This window comes from Phyllobates terribilis, unplaced genomic scaffold (genome assembly GCF_046119375.1).
Source record: "Phyllobates terribilis strain yellow unplaced genomic scaffold, ASM4611937v1 Scaffold_4__5_contigs__length_816908805, whole genome shotgun sequence".
Lineage (NCBI taxonomy): Eukaryota > Metazoa > Chordata > Amphibia > Anura > Dendrobatidae > Phyllobates > Phyllobates terribilis.
This window is the reverse complement of record NW_027362764.1, coordinates 584,752,824-584,774,653: the sequence shown is the minus strand read 5'-3', so window position 1 is coordinate 584,774,653 and position 21,830 is coordinate 584,752,824. Positions and strand designations below refer to the sequence as shown.

The 21,830-nt window shown below is 42.8% G+C and overlaps 1 protein-coding gene across 1 annotated transcript in view; it reads left to right on the top strand.

Moving 5' to 3' along the window:
* The window catches only part of TTC39C (tetratricopeptide repeat domain 39C), a 116,517-nt gene that overhangs the window by 38,187 nt on the left and 56,500 nt on the right, over positions 1-21,830 (top strand). Inside the window, 1 exon segment of the mRNA XM_073679181.1 lies at positions 19,793-19,841. Coding sequence (XP_073535282.1) covers positions 19,793-19,841 — 49 coding nt within the window.

Here is a 21,830-nt window from a genome sequence, read left to right as displayed (position 1 = left end):
GGCTCTAACAAAAGAAAAATGTAAAGAATTGCCATATTATAAAGGCAGAATCCTAGGCCAGTTTGTCTAATCAACATATTCAGTGACTTAGACTCAGGGCTGTGGAGTCGGAGTCGGTATAAAATGGACCGACTCAGACTCCTAAAATATATAATAAATTGGGTACAGTAATTCAATGCAGTTTGCGGGGAATATTTTTTCATAAAAATTTGGGAAAGTTATGAAATGTCCTATAAATGTCTGTCCTATTCCTGATCGAAGGGTCTAGACTTTTAGCTGAGATGAATCTGTGCTACAGTAAATTTATCACTTAAACATGAGCCATGTATGAGGGAGTCGGAGTCATGGAGTCGGTGTCATGGAAATTGAGGAGTCTGAGTCGGAGGTTTGGCTTACCGACTCCACAGCCCTGCTTAGACTGTAAGGCAGTATTCTTCATTATGTTCAAATATTGTCATGTGTTACACTGTATGTCCAATACCTTATGGACAAAAGCATTGGGACACACCCTATACTCATTGAATGTAAGTGTTTAATTACAACCCATTACCACAGATATAAAATCAAACACTTAGTCATGCAAAAACTGTGCACCAAGAGTGTTTCCATGGCTGAGCAGCTGCATGCCAGCCATACATCACCAAGCACAATGCGAAGTGTTGGATGGAGTGGTCTAACGCCGCCACCAATGGACTCTGGATCAGTGGAAACGTGTTCTGTGAGTGACAAATCGTGCTTCTCTATATGGCAGCCTGATGGACAAGCCTGTGTTTGGTGAATGCCAGGAGAACTTAACCTGCTTATCAACTAGAAACATGGAGTACATAGTCCAGGAATACATTTCCAAAAACTCTATTAAATATACAAAAAGGCATACAATTATCTACATATAGTAATGATCATGTATCAAAGTCTAAATAGAGCAGGTACTCAGGTAAAAGCATGTGTATCACCAATGGTATTAGTGCAGGGAGAAAATATAATTTAATACATAAATAAAGTGCATGTGCATATATACAGTAATCTACAACATCAAAATGTGTGATGAATGCAAGACAGGATTAAATAGCATGTGAAAGCTAAAAATAGGTGATCAGTCTATGCTCCCCATGGTTATAAAGTCTAATAACCTAAATATACAGTACAAGTGCATCCATATAAACACACATTGAAGAGCTCTTATGCATAATAACCCTACATGTGGTACACAGCTGGCAGCCCCCTGAGGAAACGCGCGTTGGGGCTCTATTTCGACTTTGCCTTTTGATACATGATCATTACTATATGTACCGGTATATAATTGTATGCCTTTTTGTATATTTAATAAAGTTTTTGGAATTTTATTTCTGGACTATGTGCTCTGTTTCTAGTTGCTATTGCTGTTAGGAGCATCCAAGCATATTAAGGAGGCCCCTTTTTGAGGCATAGGGTCCTCTATTTGTTTATACTCTTGAAATATAGTTTCTATTCTGCTGATATTGTTTCTGAACGTAACCTGCTTGTCTGCATTGTGTCAACTGTAAAGTTTAGTGGAGAACAGATAATGTAAAGGTGAAGTATTACAGAGGTTGGCCTAGGCCCTTTTGTTCCAGTGAAGGAAACCTTATTGTTTCAGCATACCAAGACATTTTGGACAGTTTTATGCCTTCAGCTATATGGGAACAATTTGGTAAAGGCACTTTTCTGTTCCAGCATGACTGTGCCCCAATGCACAAAGCAATGTCCATAAAGTCATGGTTGGATGTTGACTGAGCCCTGACTTGAACCCCATTGAACACCTTTGGAAAGAACTAGAATGGAGATTGCGAGCCCGGCTCTCTCATCCAACATCAATGTCTGACATCACAAATGCTCTTTTGGATGAATGTGCAAAAGTCTCCAAACACACCCTTCAAAATCTTGTAGAAAGCCTTCCTAGAAGCGTAAGCTATCAAAGCTGCAAAGTGTGGACCAGCTCCATCTTAATATCTATGGACTTAGAATAGGATGTCCAAAAAGCTCCTATTGTCTATAGTGTATTGGTTATTTAGTACACGTCCCTATTGTATACCATATCATTGTGATACGCCATTGTACACCCTACCCAAATCTCCTTCCCCATTATTCCAAGGAATACATTAGATCACATTCTACATCATCATTTGCTATTTTCCAGCTTATTGTCCATCTTTTTCCTTTGTACACTATGTAAAATATTTGGCACTGAAAACCTATGGCAGCGGGACATCAAAGTGTAATTGTTATAGCATTATGTAAATAATTTAGACTAAAACATATGGAGAGATCAGTGGGAGCTGAGGCCCATGCTGGGGCAATGTATGTGGAAGTACAACAAGGGAATACTAAATGTAATATAGGAGCTACAAGACAAGGGCAGGCGTAACCTGCAGCTACAGGAGCCGGCGATGGGTAAATTCAGGCAAAATATAGAAGCAACGAGAATAGTATAACCCTGATAACATGACCGTATCGGGGTCATTTGTAGAGTTTACAAATTTAAAATAGTACTAAATTACATGTCCAGTCATCGCAGTAGACATTAGAGGAAATATGTATTCCTCAAAGTCCTGCGGCACTATATGCACAAATGCACTATGTGTTCATAGTTGTAGCACAATGCATAGGATGGGGAATAAAAGTGCCTGAGGTGGTCCCATGGACTCATTTGTGATAAAATGTGGTAATATTAGTTTTTATGTATCAATCTTTAGATGTTTTTGTCATTCTTCTGTTGGATTTAGTTTTAATTCTCGGTAGACAAGACTTCAAATGAAACTCGTGAAAATTCTGATATTTTGTAAAATGAACATACTAGTGTCCGATAACAGGGCTCCTAATATGTTTGCTTTGCAGTTGTTCCTTTAAAAGGGTTTTCCAGTAATCAAAACTTCTCGCCTCTCCATAGGACCAGTGTCAGATTGGTGGGGTTTCAGCCACCAGCACTAAGACAGATCACAAGAACGGGGGTCCCTGAGTCCCATGTGTGAATGAGTGTTGCCAACGCATAATTCATTGTCTATGGGACTACTGCAGATACCCAAACAATATGCTATCTTCAGCAGTCCTGTAGAAAGTGAATGGATCTGTGGTCATTCATATGCTCTTTCTTCACTCACACATTAGTCCCATATGGGGCTTCTTGACAGAATCAGGGGGTTCACATACAGTACAGACCAAAAGTTTGGACACACCTTCTCATTTAGAGATTTTTCTGTATTTTCATGACTATGAAAATTGTACATTCACACTGAAGGCATCAAAACTATGAATTAACACATGTGGAATTATATACTTAACAAAAAAGTGTGAAACAACTGAAAATATGTCTTATATTCTAGGTTCTTCAAAGTAGCCACCTTTTGCTTTGATGACTGTTTTGCACACTCTTGGCATTCTCTTGATGAGCTTCAAGAGGTAGTCACCGGAAATGGTCTTCCAACAATCTTGAAGGAGTTCCCAGAGATGCTTAGCACTTGTTGGCCCTTTTGCCTTCACTCTGCGGTCCAGCTCACCCCAAACCATCTCGATTGGGTTCAGGTCTGGTGACTGTGGAGGCCAGGTCATCTGGCGTAGCACCCCATCACTCTCCTCCTTGGTCAAATAGCCCTTACACAGCCCGGAGGTGTGTTTGGGGTTATTGTCCTGTTGAAAAATAAATGATGGTCCAACTAAATGCAAACCGAATGGAATAGCATGCCGCTGCAAGATGCTGTCGTAGCCATGCTGGTTCAGTATGCCTTCAATTTTGAATAAATCCCCAACAGTGTCACCAGCAAAGCACCCCCACACCATCACACCTCCTCATCCATGCTTCACGGTGGGAACCAGGCATGTAGAGTCCATCCGTTCACCTTTTCTGCGTCACACAAAGACACGGTGGTTGGAACCAAAGATGTCAGATTTGGACTCATCAGACCAAAGCACAGATTTCCACTGGTCTAATGTCCATTCCTTGTGTTCTGTAGGCCAAACAAGTCTCTTCCGCTTGTTGCCTGTCCTTAGCAGTGATTTCCTAGCAGCTATTTTACCATGAAGGCCTGCTGCACAAAGTCTCCTCTTAACAGTTGTTGAAGAGATGTGTCTGCTGCTAGAACTCTGTGTGGCATTGACCTGGTCTCTAATCTGCTGTTAACCTGCGATTTCTGAGGCTGGTGACTCAGATAAACTTATCCTCAGAAGCAGAGGTGACTCTTGGTCTTCCTTTCCTGGGGCGGTCCTCATGTGAGCCAGTTTCTTTGTAGCGCTTGATGGTTTTTGCAACTGCACTTGGGGACACTTTCAAAGTTTGCCCAATTTTTCGGACTGACTGACCTTCATTTCTTAAAGTAATGATTGCGACTCGTTTTTCTTTACTTAGCTGCTTTTTTCTTGCCATAATACAAATTCTAACAGTCTATTCAGTAGGACTATCAGCTGTGTATCCACCTGACTTCTGCACAACACAACTGATGGTCCCAACCCCATTTATAAGGCAAGAAATCCCACTTATTCAACCTGACAGGGCACACCTGTGAAGTGAAAACCATTTCCGGTGACTACCTCTTGAAGCTCATCAAGAGAATGCCAAGAGTGTGCAAAGCAGTCATCAAAGCAAAAGGTTGCTACTTTGAAGAACCTAGAATATAAGACATATTTTCAGTTGTTTCACACTTTTTTGTTAAGTATATAATTCCACATGTGTTAATTCATAGTTTTGATGCCTTCAGTGTGAACGTAGAATTCATGAAAATACATAAATTTCTTTAAATGAGAAGGTGTGTACAAACTTTTGGTCTGTACTGTACTTCTATAAGATTGGTCATGATTTTGTCTATCTACAATAAGGAGAAGTGTATTAACCCCTTAAGGACCTTGGGTTTTTGCGTTTTCGTTTTTTGCTTCCCTTCTTCCCAGAGCCATAGCCTTTTTTATTTTTTGGTCAATATGGCCATGTGAGGGCTTATTTTTTGCGGGATGAGTTGTACTTTTAAACACCATCACTGGTTTTACCATATCGTGTACTGGAAAACGGGAAAAAAAATCCAAGTGCGGTGAAATTGCAAAAAAAAAAAAAAAAAGCAATTCCACAGTTGTTTTTTTGTTTTTTTTAACCACGTTCACTGAATGTTAAAACTGACCTGTCCTTATGATTCTCCAGGTCAGTACGAGTTCGTAGACACCAAACATGTACAGGATCTTTTTTATTTAAGTGGTGAAAAAAAATCCAAAGTTTGCTAAAAAAAAAAAAAATGGTGGCATTTTCCGAGACCCGTAGCGTCTCCATTTTTCGTGATCTTGGGCTGGGTGAGGGCTTATTTTTTGCGCGCCGGGCTGACGTTTTTATTGATGCCATTTTGGGATAAATCCGATTTTTTTCATCGCCCGTTATTGCATTTTGTTGCAGTGTTGCGACGACCAAAAAAACGTAATTCTGGCGTTTTAGAATTTTTTTCTTGTTACGCCGTTTACCGGTCGGATTCATTCTTTTATATTGATAGATCGGGCGATTCTGAATGCGGCGATACCAAATATGTATATGTAGGAATTTTTATTTTATTTTATTTCGAATGGGGCAAAAGGGGGGTGATTTAAACTTTTATATATATATTTTTTTTTTTTTTATATTTTTGAAACCATTTTTTTTTACACTTTCTGCATGCTTCAATAGTCTCCATAGGAGACTAGAAGCTACAGTTTCCTTATCGTTTCTACTGCATACAGGCGACGAGCAGATCGCCTGTATGCAGGAGAAATGCTCCTGTACTATGAGCGCCGACCACTAGGTGGCGCTCATAGCTAGCGAGACATGCCAACCACAGGGGTCTGCTACAGACCCCGGGTTGCCATGCCCACCCATCAGTGTCCCGTGATCACGTGACTGGGTCACTGATGGGCGGGGCTAAGGCTGCACTACTGGCGCGGCGCTGTTAAATGCCGCTGTCAGAGATGGACAGCAGCATTTAAGTGGTTAACAGCCGCGGGTGGATTGCGATTCCACCCGCGGCTGTTGCGGGCACATGTTAGCTGTAAGAATCAGCTGACATGTGCCTGGTTCAGTGCGGGTTCAGTGCCGGAGCCATCACTGGACCGGGGGTGATGGCCTGGGGAGTACTAATATGCCCCAGGCTTTAAAGGGGTTAAAGGGAATATGTCATCAGGTTTTTGCCACCGAATCTGAGAGCAACATAAGGTAGGGGCGGAGATCCTGATTCCAGCGATGTATCACTTACTGGGCTGATTGCTGTAGTATTCAAAAAATCACTTTATCAGCAGGAGATTATCAGTAGAGGACTAGGAAACCTGCTGCCATATAGTTTTCCATATTCATGAGCTCTGTGTAACCCCACTCCAACCACTGATTGACTTCTTTCTGGCTATGCACAGTGTACACAGAATGCTGCCAATCTGTGGTGTGGGCGGTGTTATACAGAGAACTGCTAGATCTGCCGCAGATAAAATGGTGATATCAAAACTGCTGCAAGCAGTCCAATGAGTGATACATTGCTGGAATCAGGAACAAATTGATTTGTAATAAAAACGTCAATCTTTATTAAATATGAATAAATATAAAAACACAACAGTGACATTAAAATAGCAGATCATTGATGGGGATTACACGCCCCCCGAGGAAGCATACGCGAAACGCGTGTCAGGGCTTCTGCGCGGTATCGGTCCTGATAATTAATATGGGTGAGTCTTGGACCTAGCTCCTTGGAGTGTCACTTGAACTCCTCCTATCATTCTCTGATTATAGCAACACCATTTCACCCTGACTGATGTCCATGCACTTTTCTCTATTATACTCTTGACAGCTTTTCTGTAGTACATATCCAATTAGATCTTCTTTGTGGATTCTCTTGTGCATGGAATTTTGCTATATTGACATTGTGGGGAATAGGCATACTAGCATCTCCATATGTATATGCCCCATATGGACTGAATTGGTTACCGCTCTGGCTTGTGTAATCCCCACCAATGATCTGCTATTTTAATGTCACTGTTGTGTTTTTATATTTATTCATATTTAATAAAGATTGACATTTTTATTACAAATCAATTTGTTACTGTCATGACTGTATTATTACTCCATTTTCTTGTAGGCTCTATTCACATTAGGAGTACCCGTACATACTGATCCTCTAATTATGGTGAAATTTTTCAGCCATATTGTTCGGTTCACATGCTTCTATCGCTGGAATCAGAGTCTCTGTTCCAACATCATGCTGCTCTCAGACAGGGTAGAAAAAAACCTGGCGACAGATAAAATAGAGACTAGCTCGAATTATTGTTATATTTGTAGAGTATACGGTATTGTGCAAAAAAATTAGGCAAGTGTATGAAAAATGCTGCTAAGTAAGAATGCTTTAAAAATAGAGGTGTTGATAGTTTCTGATCAATTAACAAAATGCCAAATGAACAAAAGAAAAATCTAAACTCAATATTTGGTGTGACCAGTCTTTGCCTTCAAAACAACATCCGTTCTTCTAGGTAGACTTGCACCAGTTTTTGAAGGAAGTGAGGTTGTTTCAGACATCTTGGAGAACTAACCACAGATCTTCTGTGGATGTAGACTTGTGCAAATCCTTCTTTCTCTTCATGTAATCCCACACACTCCATGATGTTGAGATCAGGGCTTTGTGTGGGCCATATCATCACTTCCAGGACTCCTTGTTCTTCTTTATGCTGAAGACATTGGCTGTATGTTTGGGGTCCCTGTCCTGCTGCAGCATAAATTTGGAGCCAATCTGGTGCCTCGCTGATGGCATTGCATGATGGATAAGTACCTGCCTGTATTTCTCTGCATTGAGGACACCATTAATCTTGACCAATTTCCCATTTGGTGAAATGTAGGCCAAACTTGCATAGGAACCTCCACCATGCTGCACTGTTGTCTGCAGACACTAATTATACCTCTCTTCAGCGGACAAGCTGCTTCCTTTTACAGCCAAATATTAAAATTTTAACTCTTCAGCCCAGAGCACCTGCTGCCTTTTTCTGCGCTCCATTTCCTATATTTTCCTGCATACTTGAGTCATAGTTGACCCTGGTTCCATGTCAAAGTTGTTTTTTTGCTGCAATTCTTCGATGAACACCGCGTCTGGCAAGACTTCTACCAACAGAACATGGTTGTAGCTGTGTCCCACTGGTTGCTGCCATTTATGAGCTGATGGCACTGCTGATCATCTTCTAGTTTCAAAGGGAAGTAAGCATGATGTGGCTTTTATCTGCTGCACTAAGTTTCCTTATCTGACCACTGCGTCTACGGTCCTCAAAGTTGCATGTTTTTATGTGTGCTAAATGCTGAGAAAAAAAGGCAGATACTTCCCCTACATGGAATACTATCAGGTAAGCATCTGATTGGCTCCAAATTTCTTCTGCAGCAGAACAACGAGCCCAAATATACAGCCAATGTCATTAAGAACTATGTTCTGCATAAGGAAGAACAAGGAGACTTGGAATTGATGATATGAGCCCTGATCTCAATGTCATTGAGTAAAACTTTTGTACAGTGCTGACGCTACTATATAATAATGTGCATGAATGACAATAAAAGTTATATAGGTAACTTTATTCATAACAGGATTAATTAAAACCTAATTATAGGGAATCATGTTTGGGATGAATCGATGCCTAGCTGCACAATTGCATCCAAGTTTGTTGCAACGTTTCAGAGAAAATATAGTTTTACAAGCCGACTGGGGACTAGGTGATAGACGTGACTAGTCGATTGTGCCCCCCTGGCTGTCTTCTCCCCATCCCACTCCAACTGATTGTACACATATGGCATAGAGAGACATGTCATACACATAACACATACCTTGCTAGGATTGCACAGCCAGCCTCTGATTCATGCTGCCCATGGTTCGGCATGGTTCCATATAAAAAAACAAACAAGGGCACAAACAAGACAACGGGGTGAACTAGAAAGGACTGATTGCACAAAGCCACATAATTACACAATCAGGTGCAGTGCAAGCAGGTCAAACATATTGCAGGACTAAAAATACCTCAAACCCAAAGTATGGCAGTACCAAGTAGAAAGACAAAGAACAGTTTGCCTTGAATGAGAATGTTTTTATTTATTTTACTCCTTTATATAACACCATTATTTCCACAACACTTTACAGATATTGTCATCACTGTCCATAATGAGGCTCACTTTTTCTAAATTCCCTACTCGTACCGGGGGGTGTGTGTGTGTATGTGTTCCTCCGGGTATTCCAGTTTCCTTCCAAACACGAGAACATACAAACTCCTTGCTGATGTTGTCCTCGGTGGGATTTGAACCCAGGACCCCAGTGCTGCAAGGCTGCAGTACTAACCACTGAGCCACCTTGTGTCATGTTATGCTGTTATGTTACACATGGCTCACCCACCAAACTCAACATTTTGTTGTGACTGTTACTTAATTCCGGGGAAATTGTCCTCTGTGTCATCTTGATGCTGGCATACTTTGAGTTTTGGCTATTTTTAAGCCACACAGTGTATTTGACCAATATGACCTGAACCTTATTTTGTAATAATGTGGCTTTGCCAAATCATTCTTGTGAGGTTCTCCCCATTGTCTTTGTATGCTTGTTTAGTTTTCAATGAATCATATTTATGAGTAAAATGTCAAAATATCTGTTATGGCCAGTCCCGCATTATTGTATAGTGGTGACATTTTGCTCTCCGATGCTTCAGTGACACAAGTATTAATTCCATCTTGTTCATGGTTCATACACCCTTGGTGTGTTGTGTATTTGTATTAGTTCCCTCTTGGTCATGGTTTATACACCTTCGGTGTGCTGTGTATTTGTATTAGTTCCCTCTTGGTCATGGTTTATACACCTTCAGTGTGCTGTGTATTTGTATTGGTTCCCTCTTGGTCATGGTTTATATGACGCGCCCCCTGGGCCAGTGTTGTTTGGGGGATTACCCGGAGCCGGATCAGATGGGGGTTGTAGTCTCCGAGTGGCGGTGACCCGGTCCGTGCCCAGGGTGTCAAGCTCAGTGTGTGGCAGTCCTTATAGATGTTACTAGATGTTCTTTTATGTCGACTACGCCACCCGTTGAATTGCGGTCAATACGGCCGCCGCTGCAGCAGGGTCCGCTGAGGCTGGTGATGTGTGTGCAGCTCAGGTAGTATAACCCCCAACGGGAGGGGTATAGCCTCAGGGGGTCAGGTGTAGAGGATGGTGGTTGTGGAGGTGCAGTGAGGATGGTAATGAGACACAGAGTCGGGCTGTGCAGTTCAGGGTCTTTACTTACTGCTGTTATTCTGGTCACTCCGGCCTTGAGCGACCACCCGAGCCGTGCTGCGTCCACCAGGTCCTGGACTCGGCCAACCCCCAGGTGATTCTGGAGCGTGGTCCTGAGCTCCCTTTCTGACTTGTCCTTCTCTCTGGCCTTCCCCACCAGGGATCCACCTAAGTCCGGCTCCCTCGGGCCTCTTGTTGGTAAACCCTTGTCTCTGGGTTCCCTGACCCTATTCTTGGTCTGCCTTCCGGGTGGATTTAGTGGGTGGTCGTGGCAGATCCTGCCCACGACCTCCGGTCTCTGGCTGAGGATTAGTGCCCTCCACCAGCTTGGGATCCGGTACCCTTGTGCCAACTCTTCACCCTCTGGTCTAATTTTGGGATCTTGGAGTTCTCTCTTCTCCCCCTCTGGGTCCTTCTTTCTCCTCTCTCACTCTGGTCCTGGCTGAGCTTCTCTGCTCTGCTCCTCAGGTTACACTCTGACAGACTGACCAAACCTCTACAAAAGACCCTGTTCTAAGATGGTTCCCACCTTATATACTCCCTCTATGTGTGAGCTCAGGTGACCAGCACCCAATGAGCGCCTAGCACTACCCAGACTGCTCCCCCTATCTGCCCCTACACTACTGGGATGTTCCACCCCCCTCCCACTCCAGCCAGGGACAGACACTGTCGTACCTGCACATTTCTCTAGTGGGAGTACCATTGGTCTGTCCCCCGGAAATGGGATGTGTGTAGTGCATGCAGCCTGCTGAGCTCAGTTCCACACTCCATCCTTACCCGGGAGTGGAATATCACACCTCTGGCTGAGGTGCAATACCCCTGTAGCAGCCGAATCCTCAGGGTGCTACATATACACCTTCGATGTGCTGTGTATTTGTATTAGTTCCCTCTTGGTCATGGTTTGTACACCTTCGATGTGCTGTGTATTTGTATTAGTTCCCTCTTGGTCATGGTTTGTACACCTTCGGTGTGCTGTGTATTTGTATTAGTTCCCTCTTGGTCATGGTTTGTACACCTTCGGTGTGCTGTGTATTTGTATTAGTTCCCTCTTGGTCATGGTTTGTACACCTTCGGTGTGCTGTGTATTTGTATTAGTTCCCTCTTGGTCATGGTTTGTACACCTTTGGTGTGCTGAGTGTGTATAGAAGGCATAAAACACGTCTGTCAGGAGAAGCAGGAAGTTTTGGAGAAGAAGGCATCAGACATGTAAATGACCTATCTTGTACATAGCATCTTGGCAACGTGTGTTTGGGGGAACAGAATGAAAGGATCATCAGTCCTGTTACACAAACTTTAGTATCTAACTCCGTTTTACCAAATGTCAGCAATGGAAGAGAGGGGACTAAAGAAGAGGAAGTTGAGTGAGGCAAAAAGGGGATGGTGTAAGGAATGGAAGGGTGGCCTATATCATGGCTGGTCAGATCCCAGGAGCAAGGTGCATCTAACTATTTGCTTTTGGGGCAAACAGCATTGGTCCCTGACATTGTCTATATGGCTTCTACATTCTGCAATAATTTATCCACCGCTGAGAGACAACTGTACATTCGCAATGGTCAGTGAAATAACAGATGTGTCCTTCAATACCCTTTCCTCTTGGCTCAACACCTCCTTAGATGACTGGCACCTGACGACCAGATTTGAAATAAAACATAATTTTTTGATACTCTATCATGAGATGTCTGTGCTATATGTGTTTATGTATGACCACCCAGTGGTTGTGACATGAGCTGCAGCCTGTGGTGGGTTTTGCTAGCATGTTGCAATCTTGACTTTGTGTGGTCAGAAATTGGAGTCCTTAATGAAAATGACAGAAAGGTATAGGTATAAGGCTGTCTCTGTGCAGGAGCAGCTCTTATAATCTCCGTTTTTGTTTTCTTGAGCCTGATGAGTCTAGTTCACACGTGACGTGTTCGCATTGGGAGTGCCGGGGAGTCGTGACAGTGTGCGCACCACAATCTCAGTCACACACAGTCACTTTAGACTTTTGTCCCAAGCCCGGATAACCTTGTTAACTTACGTTTTCTGATCGTACACTTATCATTTCAGTTCTCAATGGTCCATCTGCATCTGCTGTGTGGATGAGACTGGATCCCGGTGAACAGTTCTGTGTGCTGTCAGTGATAGCATTAGAAAAAATTGCTTCTAATCTTTGAGAAATAGAACATCAGGTCTGTTGTTGTTTATGTGAGTTTAAACTGCTGATTTAGATCACATGTAATCTGTTATGTGGGCTATAACAGGATCTTCCTAACAGAATACAAGCTTCCACTTGTGACTCTTTAATTTGTTTCCGAGGTACCAAAAATTAGATTTTCTCTTCAGCTAAACTGTCTGTATTTCCCGTGATGAGGTTTGCAGTGTTTTCGCTTCCTTGCTTCTTAAGTTTGTGCTTTTTTTCAACAATACCTTGCTATGAGTAGTTTAATCATAATACGGTCATGTATCTTTTCAGCAGAATCACTAGTTTTTGGTTTCAGGTTCCCCTTCATAAGAGGATCATGTTATTCCTGTTAGTCCCTTTCCTGTTTTCTGCAGTCATAATACTTAGAAAGTTATTGGCCAGATAATTCTTGGTGCAGTACAGTGAATGGTAGCCACCTTCCCATCATGAAATACCAATGGCGTGGTTGTGGTAGAGAGTCGGCCCTCTGAAATATCACCTGCAAGATCATTTGTATAGATTTTTTTATGACAAAAGAAGTTAAGAAAATCCATTCATGGAGCAGGATCTGATAATTTTATTTCTGTGGATGATCAGATGCACTTGGGAGTCCTGTTTTTCTGCACCATAGATACAGTATTTATGGCTTGTCCTCCCATTATCTGTCAAGCTTCTTTTGTAAGTAAAGTCGGAATAGTGGTCAACCTGATCAGTAAAGAAATGGGTGTTTAAATAAAAAATGGACGATTTTACTTTTCCTTTTTATCATCTGTCAGCGGAAAGTTGGGAAGCCCCCATACAGTTGGGATGGTCACTGGGTCTCGCTAAAATCATCAGAATTTGCTGGTGTTAGAGTCTATCAGCACAAATTCAACTGTTCAAATCAATCAGTCACTTGGAACACCGTCTCTGTGCCCAAGCAGCTCAGTGCGCCTTCACTTGATGTCCATCTCCATGTCTGTCCATCTCCATGTCTGTCCATCTCCCTGCATGTCTGTCCATCTCCCTGCATGTCTGTCCATCTCCCTGCATGTCTGTCCATCTCCCTGCATGTCTGTCCATCTCCCTGCATGTCTGTCCATCTCCGCCATACTCTTCTTCATTGACAGCTCTAGCTGTACAGGAACCAAGGGAGTGCAGAGACAGATGGAAAACAAGTAGGTGAGAAGGTGCACTGAATGGCTGCTTGGTCACACCAGGGTTGGTCGGTTTGCAGAGTCCTCTTGTGTCGGCAGACTCCTTTTAATATAATCTGTATGACTAGCTGATATATATTCATACCTGGCAGATTAGTATCAGCAATTCATTGTTTCTGCAACAAGCAATAATTCCAATCTAATTTGGATGTATAGAATGAATCAAATTAGGTTTTCTGAAACTCGTGTTGGTGGTAAGGGTTTCCAGTCCAGCCTTCTGTTTGCTTGCAGCAAAGTTCCCCAATGACGCGGTGTAGGACAAATGTGTGAGGAGACAGCATGTGGTGTACAAAAAGTGGCTGTATTTCCGCACTGATCTGATATTGCGTACAGCTCCTACCTTTTATTAATTTAGTTATTTATATTGGTTGGCAGGGGTTGTTACTCCGTCACTGCTCAGACTAAGTAAAGTACAGCTGTAACGGAAGTTTTAATATGCAAGGTATTGATTAAAGTACATAATGGCTTTTTCTGAATGTGCACTGGGTGTTTTTTTTCTGAAACACACCACAAAATATATTTTTTATGTTATTTCAAGAAATAGGCGTAGGATTTGTAAATATAGATCATTGAGGATAATTTGTGGGTTGCTGGCGCAGAGCTGCGCAGTGACTCATCCATTATGTCAGTGCTCCCTGCGCTTGATAATGGCTTTGGTAGGTAAATCAATGTACTGAACATTTCTAAAGCATCTTATAAAATGCAGAAACCTTTCATGTGACGACAGTGAGCGAAGCACTCGTGGCCTTCAGATTCCGATTTATAGAATACTACCCGGCTATGAAAGGCAATTCACCATGTAATGCACTGCAATGGAGGGAACGCAAAGCATTTCACCATGTAATGCACTGCAATGGAGGGAACGCCAAGCATTTCACCATGTAATGCGCTGCAATGGAGGGAACGCAAAGCATTTCACCATGTAATACGCTGCAATGGAGGGAACCCCAAGCATTTCACCATGTAATGCACTGCAATGGAGGGAACGCCAAGCATTTCACCATGTAATACACTGCAATGGAGGGAACGCAAAGCATTTCACCATGTAATGCACTGCAATGGAGGGAACGCCAAGCATTTCACCATGTAATACACTGCAATGGAGGGAACGCAAAGCATTTCACCATGTAATGCACTGCAATGGAGGGAACGCAAAGCATTTCACCATGTAATGCGCTGCAATGGAGGGAACGCCAAGCATTTCACCATGTAATACACTGCAATGGAGGGAACGCAAAGCATTTCACCATGTAATGCACTGCAATGGAGGGAACTCAAAGCATTTCACCATGTAATGCACTGCAATGGAGGGAACGCAAAGCATTTCACCATGTAATGCGCTGCAATGGAGGGAACGCAAAGCATTTCACCATGTAATACGCTGCAATGGAGGGAACGCAAAGCATTTCACCATGTAATATGCTGCAATGGAGGGAACGCAAAGCATTTCACCATGTAATGCGCTGCAATGGAGGGAACGCAAAGCATTTCACCATGTAATACGCTGCAATGGAGGGAACGCAAAGCATTTCACCATGTAATACGCTGCAATGGAGGGAACGCCAAGCATTTCACCATGTAATGCACTGCAATGGAGGGAACGCCAAGCATTTCACCATGTAATGCACTGCAATGGAGGGAACGCAAAGCATTTCACCATGTAATGCGCTGCAATGGAGGGAACGCAAAGCATTTCACCATGTAATACGCTGCAATGGAGGGAACGCAAAGCATTTCACCATGTAATACGCTGCAATGGAGGGAACGCAAAGCATTTCACCATGTAATGCGCTGCAGAGAAGGGAACGCAAAGCATTTCACCATGTAATAAGCGGCAATGGAGGGAACGCCAAGCATTTCACCATGTAATGCACTGCAATGGAGGGCACGCCAAGCATTTCACCATGTAATGCACTGCAATGGAGGGAACGCCAAGCATTTCACCATGTAATGCACTGCAATGGAGGGAACGCAAAGCATTTCACCATGTAATGCGCTGCAATGGAGGGAACGCAAAGCATTTCACCATGTAATACGCTGCAATGGAGGGAACGCAAAGCATTTCACCATGTAATGCACTGCAATGGAGGGAACGCAAAGCATTTCACCATGTAATGCACTGCAATGGAGGGAACGCAAAGCATTTCACCATGTAATACGCTGCAATGGAGGGAACGCAAAGCATTTCACCATGTAATGCACTGCAATGGAGGGAACGCAAAGCATTTCACCATGTAATGCGCTGCAATGGAGGGAACGCCAAGCATTTCACCATGTAATGCACTGCAATGGAGGGAACGCCAAGCATTTCACCATGTAATGCACTGCAATTGAGGGAATGCAAAGCATTTCACCATGTAATACGCTGCAATGGAGGGAACGCCAAGCATTTCACCATGTAATACACTGCAATGGAGGGAACGCCAAGCATTTCACCATGTAATACACTGCAATGGAGGGAACGCCAAGCATTTCACCATGTAATGCGCTGCAATGGAGGGAACGCAAAGCATTTTGGGAATACTTTGACTTGATGTTTTTCTGTAATAATAATGTAGTATGTGATGTTTTATCAGATAGCACTTGGACCAATCTTATACAATGGGACAGTGAAAATCTGTTTTTTTTTTTTGTTTTTTTTCCGAATCTGTGGAGAAAATTGCAGCATGCTGCAATTTGCTCCACATATTGGATGACACGCAACCATTCAAGTCTATGGGTGCATGTAAAACTTTGGACTGAACTCTGATGTAATCTGAGTGCAGTCCGACATCCGCAGACTCACAGAATGAAGTTCTCTATCTTCTCCTCACCTGTGCTACGATTCTCTCATCTGATCAGAGTTTGGTCAGAATATCAGTAACCTAATCAATCAGATTCTCTCCCGTGAGAGAATCAACACTCATGTGACCGCGGCCTAAGTGAGTGTCCCGATGGTCTGACCCTCAGCGATCAGTAACTCATTGCCTATCCCTTGGATAGTAAATAACTTGTAAAGTTGGAAATGATCCTTTGGAGACAGGATTGCAAAAATACATACAATCTAATGTAAGAACAGAGGTCAACTACAGCCCTGAACATTAAACACCTATCCTCTAGTATTTCAGCATCATCATACAGTACAGCATCATATCTTATCTTTGTGACCACATTTTATGGCAGATTTGGATGGTCAATATGATCAGCACAATAATAGGCCAATGATGACACTAAGCTACTAGAGAAACAGACTGCAGAACGCCCCCATTATGACACAAAGCTTTTTAATCACTATATCGTAATTGAGAATCCACCACAAAATTATTTTGACTTGGCTAAAAATCTGAAGGTCGAGAAGAGCTCCATGGGTCTTACTACACCTTGTGGGCGAGCCGCTATAATCTCACAGATTGACGTTAATTGTGTTTCAGGTTCATTGTAGTGATAAAAGATCGACGTATTATTTATTGGTATTGTTAGATTTGACTCTGGAGAATGGGGATGTCATCCAATTACTATTGGGAATCCTGAAAGCTGCGGCTGCTTCCATCTGCACTGATCCCATATATTCATTCCTGTGTTAAAAGGACCTTTCACTGCATTTCTAATGTAATCTGCCTCCTCCTATTGCTGCTACTCTACTGATTCTGGAACAGTTATTCTTTTTTTGCCTTTCCGATCCAAAGTTATACCCACTCGGTAATAATGGTGCAAATTTTCCCTTCAATCAACTGGGCTTATAGCACAAAACTTTCCTTCTCGGTGAAAAACCAACAGCACCCACATTTTTTATGGACCCATAGACTTGTATTGGCGAGTTTGATCGGCAGAAATACACGGACATGTGAAGAACCCCATAGACTATATAATAAGTACGAATTCTATCCATGTAAAACACGAATCTAACATACGTGTAAAACTGACATGTAAATGATCTCTATGCATAAGAACAGACCAGGACTTGTAATTTTCTTCTGTTATATTAATATAATAAAGTGGATTTATAAAATATGAACATAACTTGAGAATGATTGATTGAATTTTGCTCCACCTTACAAAACATACACCAGATAAGACTGCTGTGAACAATATAAATGTTTATGGCAAATACAAAGTATACCAAAGACCAGCCGAGATCCTGCAGCTCCAGGACACGTGCTCCCTCAAGAATGTGACAAGTAGCATGGCTGGAAGCTAGCGAGAAGGTTAGTGACATTGACGTTCATCCACAGACATGAGATCATCAGAGCCTGGCAGCTAAAAACCAGACCTTGTCGCTACATGTTATTATAGCCCCTAAATACTTACCTTATATACTATTGTGTATTAATAAAGGATGAGTAAAAGGCTGCTAAAAGGATTTTTCCCTTTTAGCATTTTATATATGGCATCATGGTGCCTGTGTTAAAAAATAATAGAAACAGTCGTTACTCGCCTTCCCACCCCAGTGCCCAGCATTGCATCTTTGCCGCTGCTCCAGTAAGTGTGTACAGGATGACGTCACATTGACAGCGCTGCAGCCAGTTACTGGGTTCAGCTGTCTAATCAGCAGAGACGCTGAGCGCAGTGATTGGCTGCAGCACTGCTAATGTGATGTCACTGCTGCAGCCTGTACACAATCGCTGGAGCAGAGACGCAGCACTGGAGTGGGGAGTATCGGTTGTTTCTATAATTTTTTAACACCGGCACTCTGATGGTGTGCAAAATGGGGGAGGGGTAAACCTCTTTAGGCTATGGGCATATTGAGTTTTTCAAGATGTTTTTGGAAAACTCAAATTTGAAGTTTTTGCTCTGTTTCCACTTCAAAATTTCAGCAAAATTACTTTAAAGAAGTTGTTCACTACTTGGACAACTCTGTGTCCTACCCCATGCTTGGCCCGATAAAAAAAAATAAAAAAGCCTATACGTTCCTCCTGTTCTGGCACTGTTCCCATGGTGTTGGCAATCGCTCCTCCTGGGGCTCCCATGCAATCGTGGTGACCTCGGCACCCAATCAGTGCTGGCATCACTGTCACCTTCTACTGTCGAATTGAACATGACGAATAAGTCAGAGAGCAGCTGCAGCCTGGACTTCCTCTCCATGCCCAATTTGTCCGAAGGTGAAGACGGTGGCGCCAGCACTGATTGTGCGCCAGGATCACGTCACAACACCGTACGTGAGCCCCAGGACCGCAAGTGCTGACACTGCTGGAATGGTGCCCACACTGGAGGTGCGTATAGGCTTTTTTTATTGCATCGGGGCCAAACATTTAGATCAAGAAGGGGTTGTCCAAGTAGTGGACAAACGATTTAAGATTTTTTGCTCGGTTTCTGCTCAAAAAAATCTCAAGTGAGAATTTACTCTTGGGCTGTGTGACCGCAAAGTCTTTTTGCTGAGTTTTCGAAGCAGAAACCGAGCAGTAACTCGAAAGTTTTTGTGGAGTTTTGTGACTTAGAGGAAGATTTGAAAAATTCTGTGTGCACATATCCTTAAACTCTGGTCACAATTCAAAGCCCTCTAAATGGGTTCACCTACTATCAACATGGTAAGGTTTTCTCTACATGTATATTAAAGAAAAATTGCATAATGTAAAAGTCACATTGTACAGATGGATTTTTCATTTATCTTAACCCTTTGTAGAGATCTTGTTGATTTTTTTACATTTTAGGTTTGTAGCCCTTCTGTCTCCATACATTGTAGACTGCTGGTTCACATCCAGATATTTTAACTTTTCTTTAGGTACTTTATGTTGCAGGTTTGTGATAAGGGTTTGTATAGGCCCTGACCCGAACATTAAACCCAGCAGAGGTGTCATATACCATCTGGCCAACATAAAGCAGTTTTCCGAGGCCACTGTCATGTTTCTCATTAATCTTTTAGCCCAATGGGGCAGTAGAGCTCCAAACAAGAAGAATGGACAATGGACATCTAATCCTGTGTAATATAAGCTGCATAATCAGTTTTCTGCCACATATTAAACTTTACATGCAAAATTTACTCAGCCTGGTGGTTTTTATGCCATTCTTAATGGGGCTGTTCAAGTTAATTAAAAAGTTACCCATAAGCAGCATATACTACTGAAAAAAAGTAAATCAGGCAAAAACCATGTGTGTGTATGGCAATTTTTTCTCAATATTCTGCTTGACACGACTGTATGTTTTCATGTTTGGAGCTGAAAATGCATTTTCTTCAGAATTGCCGAGTTGCAGACTTTTTCATCTATTTAACCATCCCACCACTATGTTTTGTCTTGTAGGACTCACAGTCCACTAATGAGTTTTGGAGCTAGTTTTGTCAGCTTTTTGGTAAGTGGTACTGTGTTTTTACAGTGTATAGATAACATTGGCTACATCCTTTTATGTTTACTTATCCTTATATAAATCCATTTGCTAACATGTATCTTAATGATTGTGTTCAGACGTACATTATTTGCTGGAATTTCATATTTATGTTTCCTCTGTATACCTCACTAAATAGATCTGTAAAAATTTTTTAGGAAAATGTAATTCAATCTGGCTGTCAGCTCCTCAGTGTCCCTCCTGTTGCTGAGATCTCTCACTGCTCAGTACAAGCTGCAGCTGAAAGTGAGGCTGCTTGGGTGGAGACTGAATATACGCTGCTCAAAAAAATAAAGGGAACACTCAAATAACACATTCTAGATCTGAATGAATGAAATATTTTCTTTGAATACTTTGTTCTGTACAAAGTTGAATGTGCTGACAACAAAATCACACAAAAATCATCAATGGAAATCAAATTTATTAACCAATGGAGGCCTGGATTTGGAGTCACCCCCAAAATTAAAGTGGAAAAACACACTACAGGCTGATCCCACTTTGATGTAATGTCCTTAAAACAAGTCAAAATGAAGCTCAGTATTGTGTGTGGCCTCCACGTGCCTGTATGACCTCCCTACAACGCCTTAGCATGCTCCTGATGAGGTTGCAGATGGTCTCCTGTGGGATCTCCTCCCAGACATGGACTAAAGGAACCGCCAACTCCTGGACAGTCTGTGGTGCAATGTGACGTTGGTGAATTGAGCGAGACATGATGTCCCAGATGTACTCAATCGGATTCAGGTCTGGGGAATGGACGGGCCAGTCCATAGCTTCAATGCCTTCATCTTGCAGGAACTGCTGGCACACTCCAGCCACATGAGATCTGGCATTGTCCTGCATTAGGAGGAACCCAGGGCCAACCGCACCAGCATATGATCTCACAAGGGGTCTGAGGATCTCATCTCGGTACCTAATGGCAATCAGTCTACCTCTGGCGAGCGCATGGAGGGCTGTGTGGCCCTCCAAAGAAATGCCACCCCACACCATTACTGACCCACTGCCGAAACGGTCATGCTGAAGGATGTTGCAGGCAGCAGATCGCTCTCCACGGCCTCTCCAGACTCTGTCACGTCTGTCACATGTGCTCAGTGTGAACCTGCTTTCATCTGTGAAGAGCACAGGGCGCCAGTAGCGACTTTTCCAATCCTGGTGTTCTGTGACAAATGCCAAGCGTCCTGCATGGTGTTAGGCTGTGAGCACAACCCCCATCTGTGGACGTCGGGCCCTCATACCACCCTCATGGAGTCGGTTTCTAAAGGTTTGTGCAGACACATGCACATTTGTTGCCTGCTGCAGGTCATTTTGCAGGGCTCTGGCAGTGCTCCTCCTGTTCCTCCTTGCACAAAGGCGGAGGTAGCGGTCCTGCTGCTGTGTTGTTGCCCTCCTACGGCACCCTCCACGTCTCCTGGTGTACTGGCCGGTCTCCTGGTAGCGCCTCCAGCCTCTGGACACTACGCTGACAGACACAGCAAACCTTCTTGCCACAGCTCGCATTGATGTGCCATCCTGCATGAGCTGCACTACCTGAGCAACTTCTGTGGGTTGTAGAGTCCATCTCATGATACCACGAGTGTGAAAGCACAACCAACATTCAAAAGTGACGAAAACATCAGCCAGAAAGCATTGGTACTGAGATGTGGTCTGTGGTCCCCACCTGCAGAACCACTCCTTTATTGAGGGTGTCTGGATAATTGCCAATAATTTCCATCTATTGTTTCATTAGCACAACAGCATGTGAAATTGATTGTCAATCAGTGTTGTTTCCTAAGTGGACAGTTTGATTTCACAGAAGTTTGATTTACTTGGAGTTATATTCTGTTGTTTAAGTGTTCCCTTTATTTTTTTTGAGCAGTGTACTTGAACTCATGAGCTATTTCGTTCTCTAGCTTGTTGCAAAAAATCTTACTATCAGGATTAGACAGCCATGCTGACGTGGCTTTTTAAAGTAAATACATC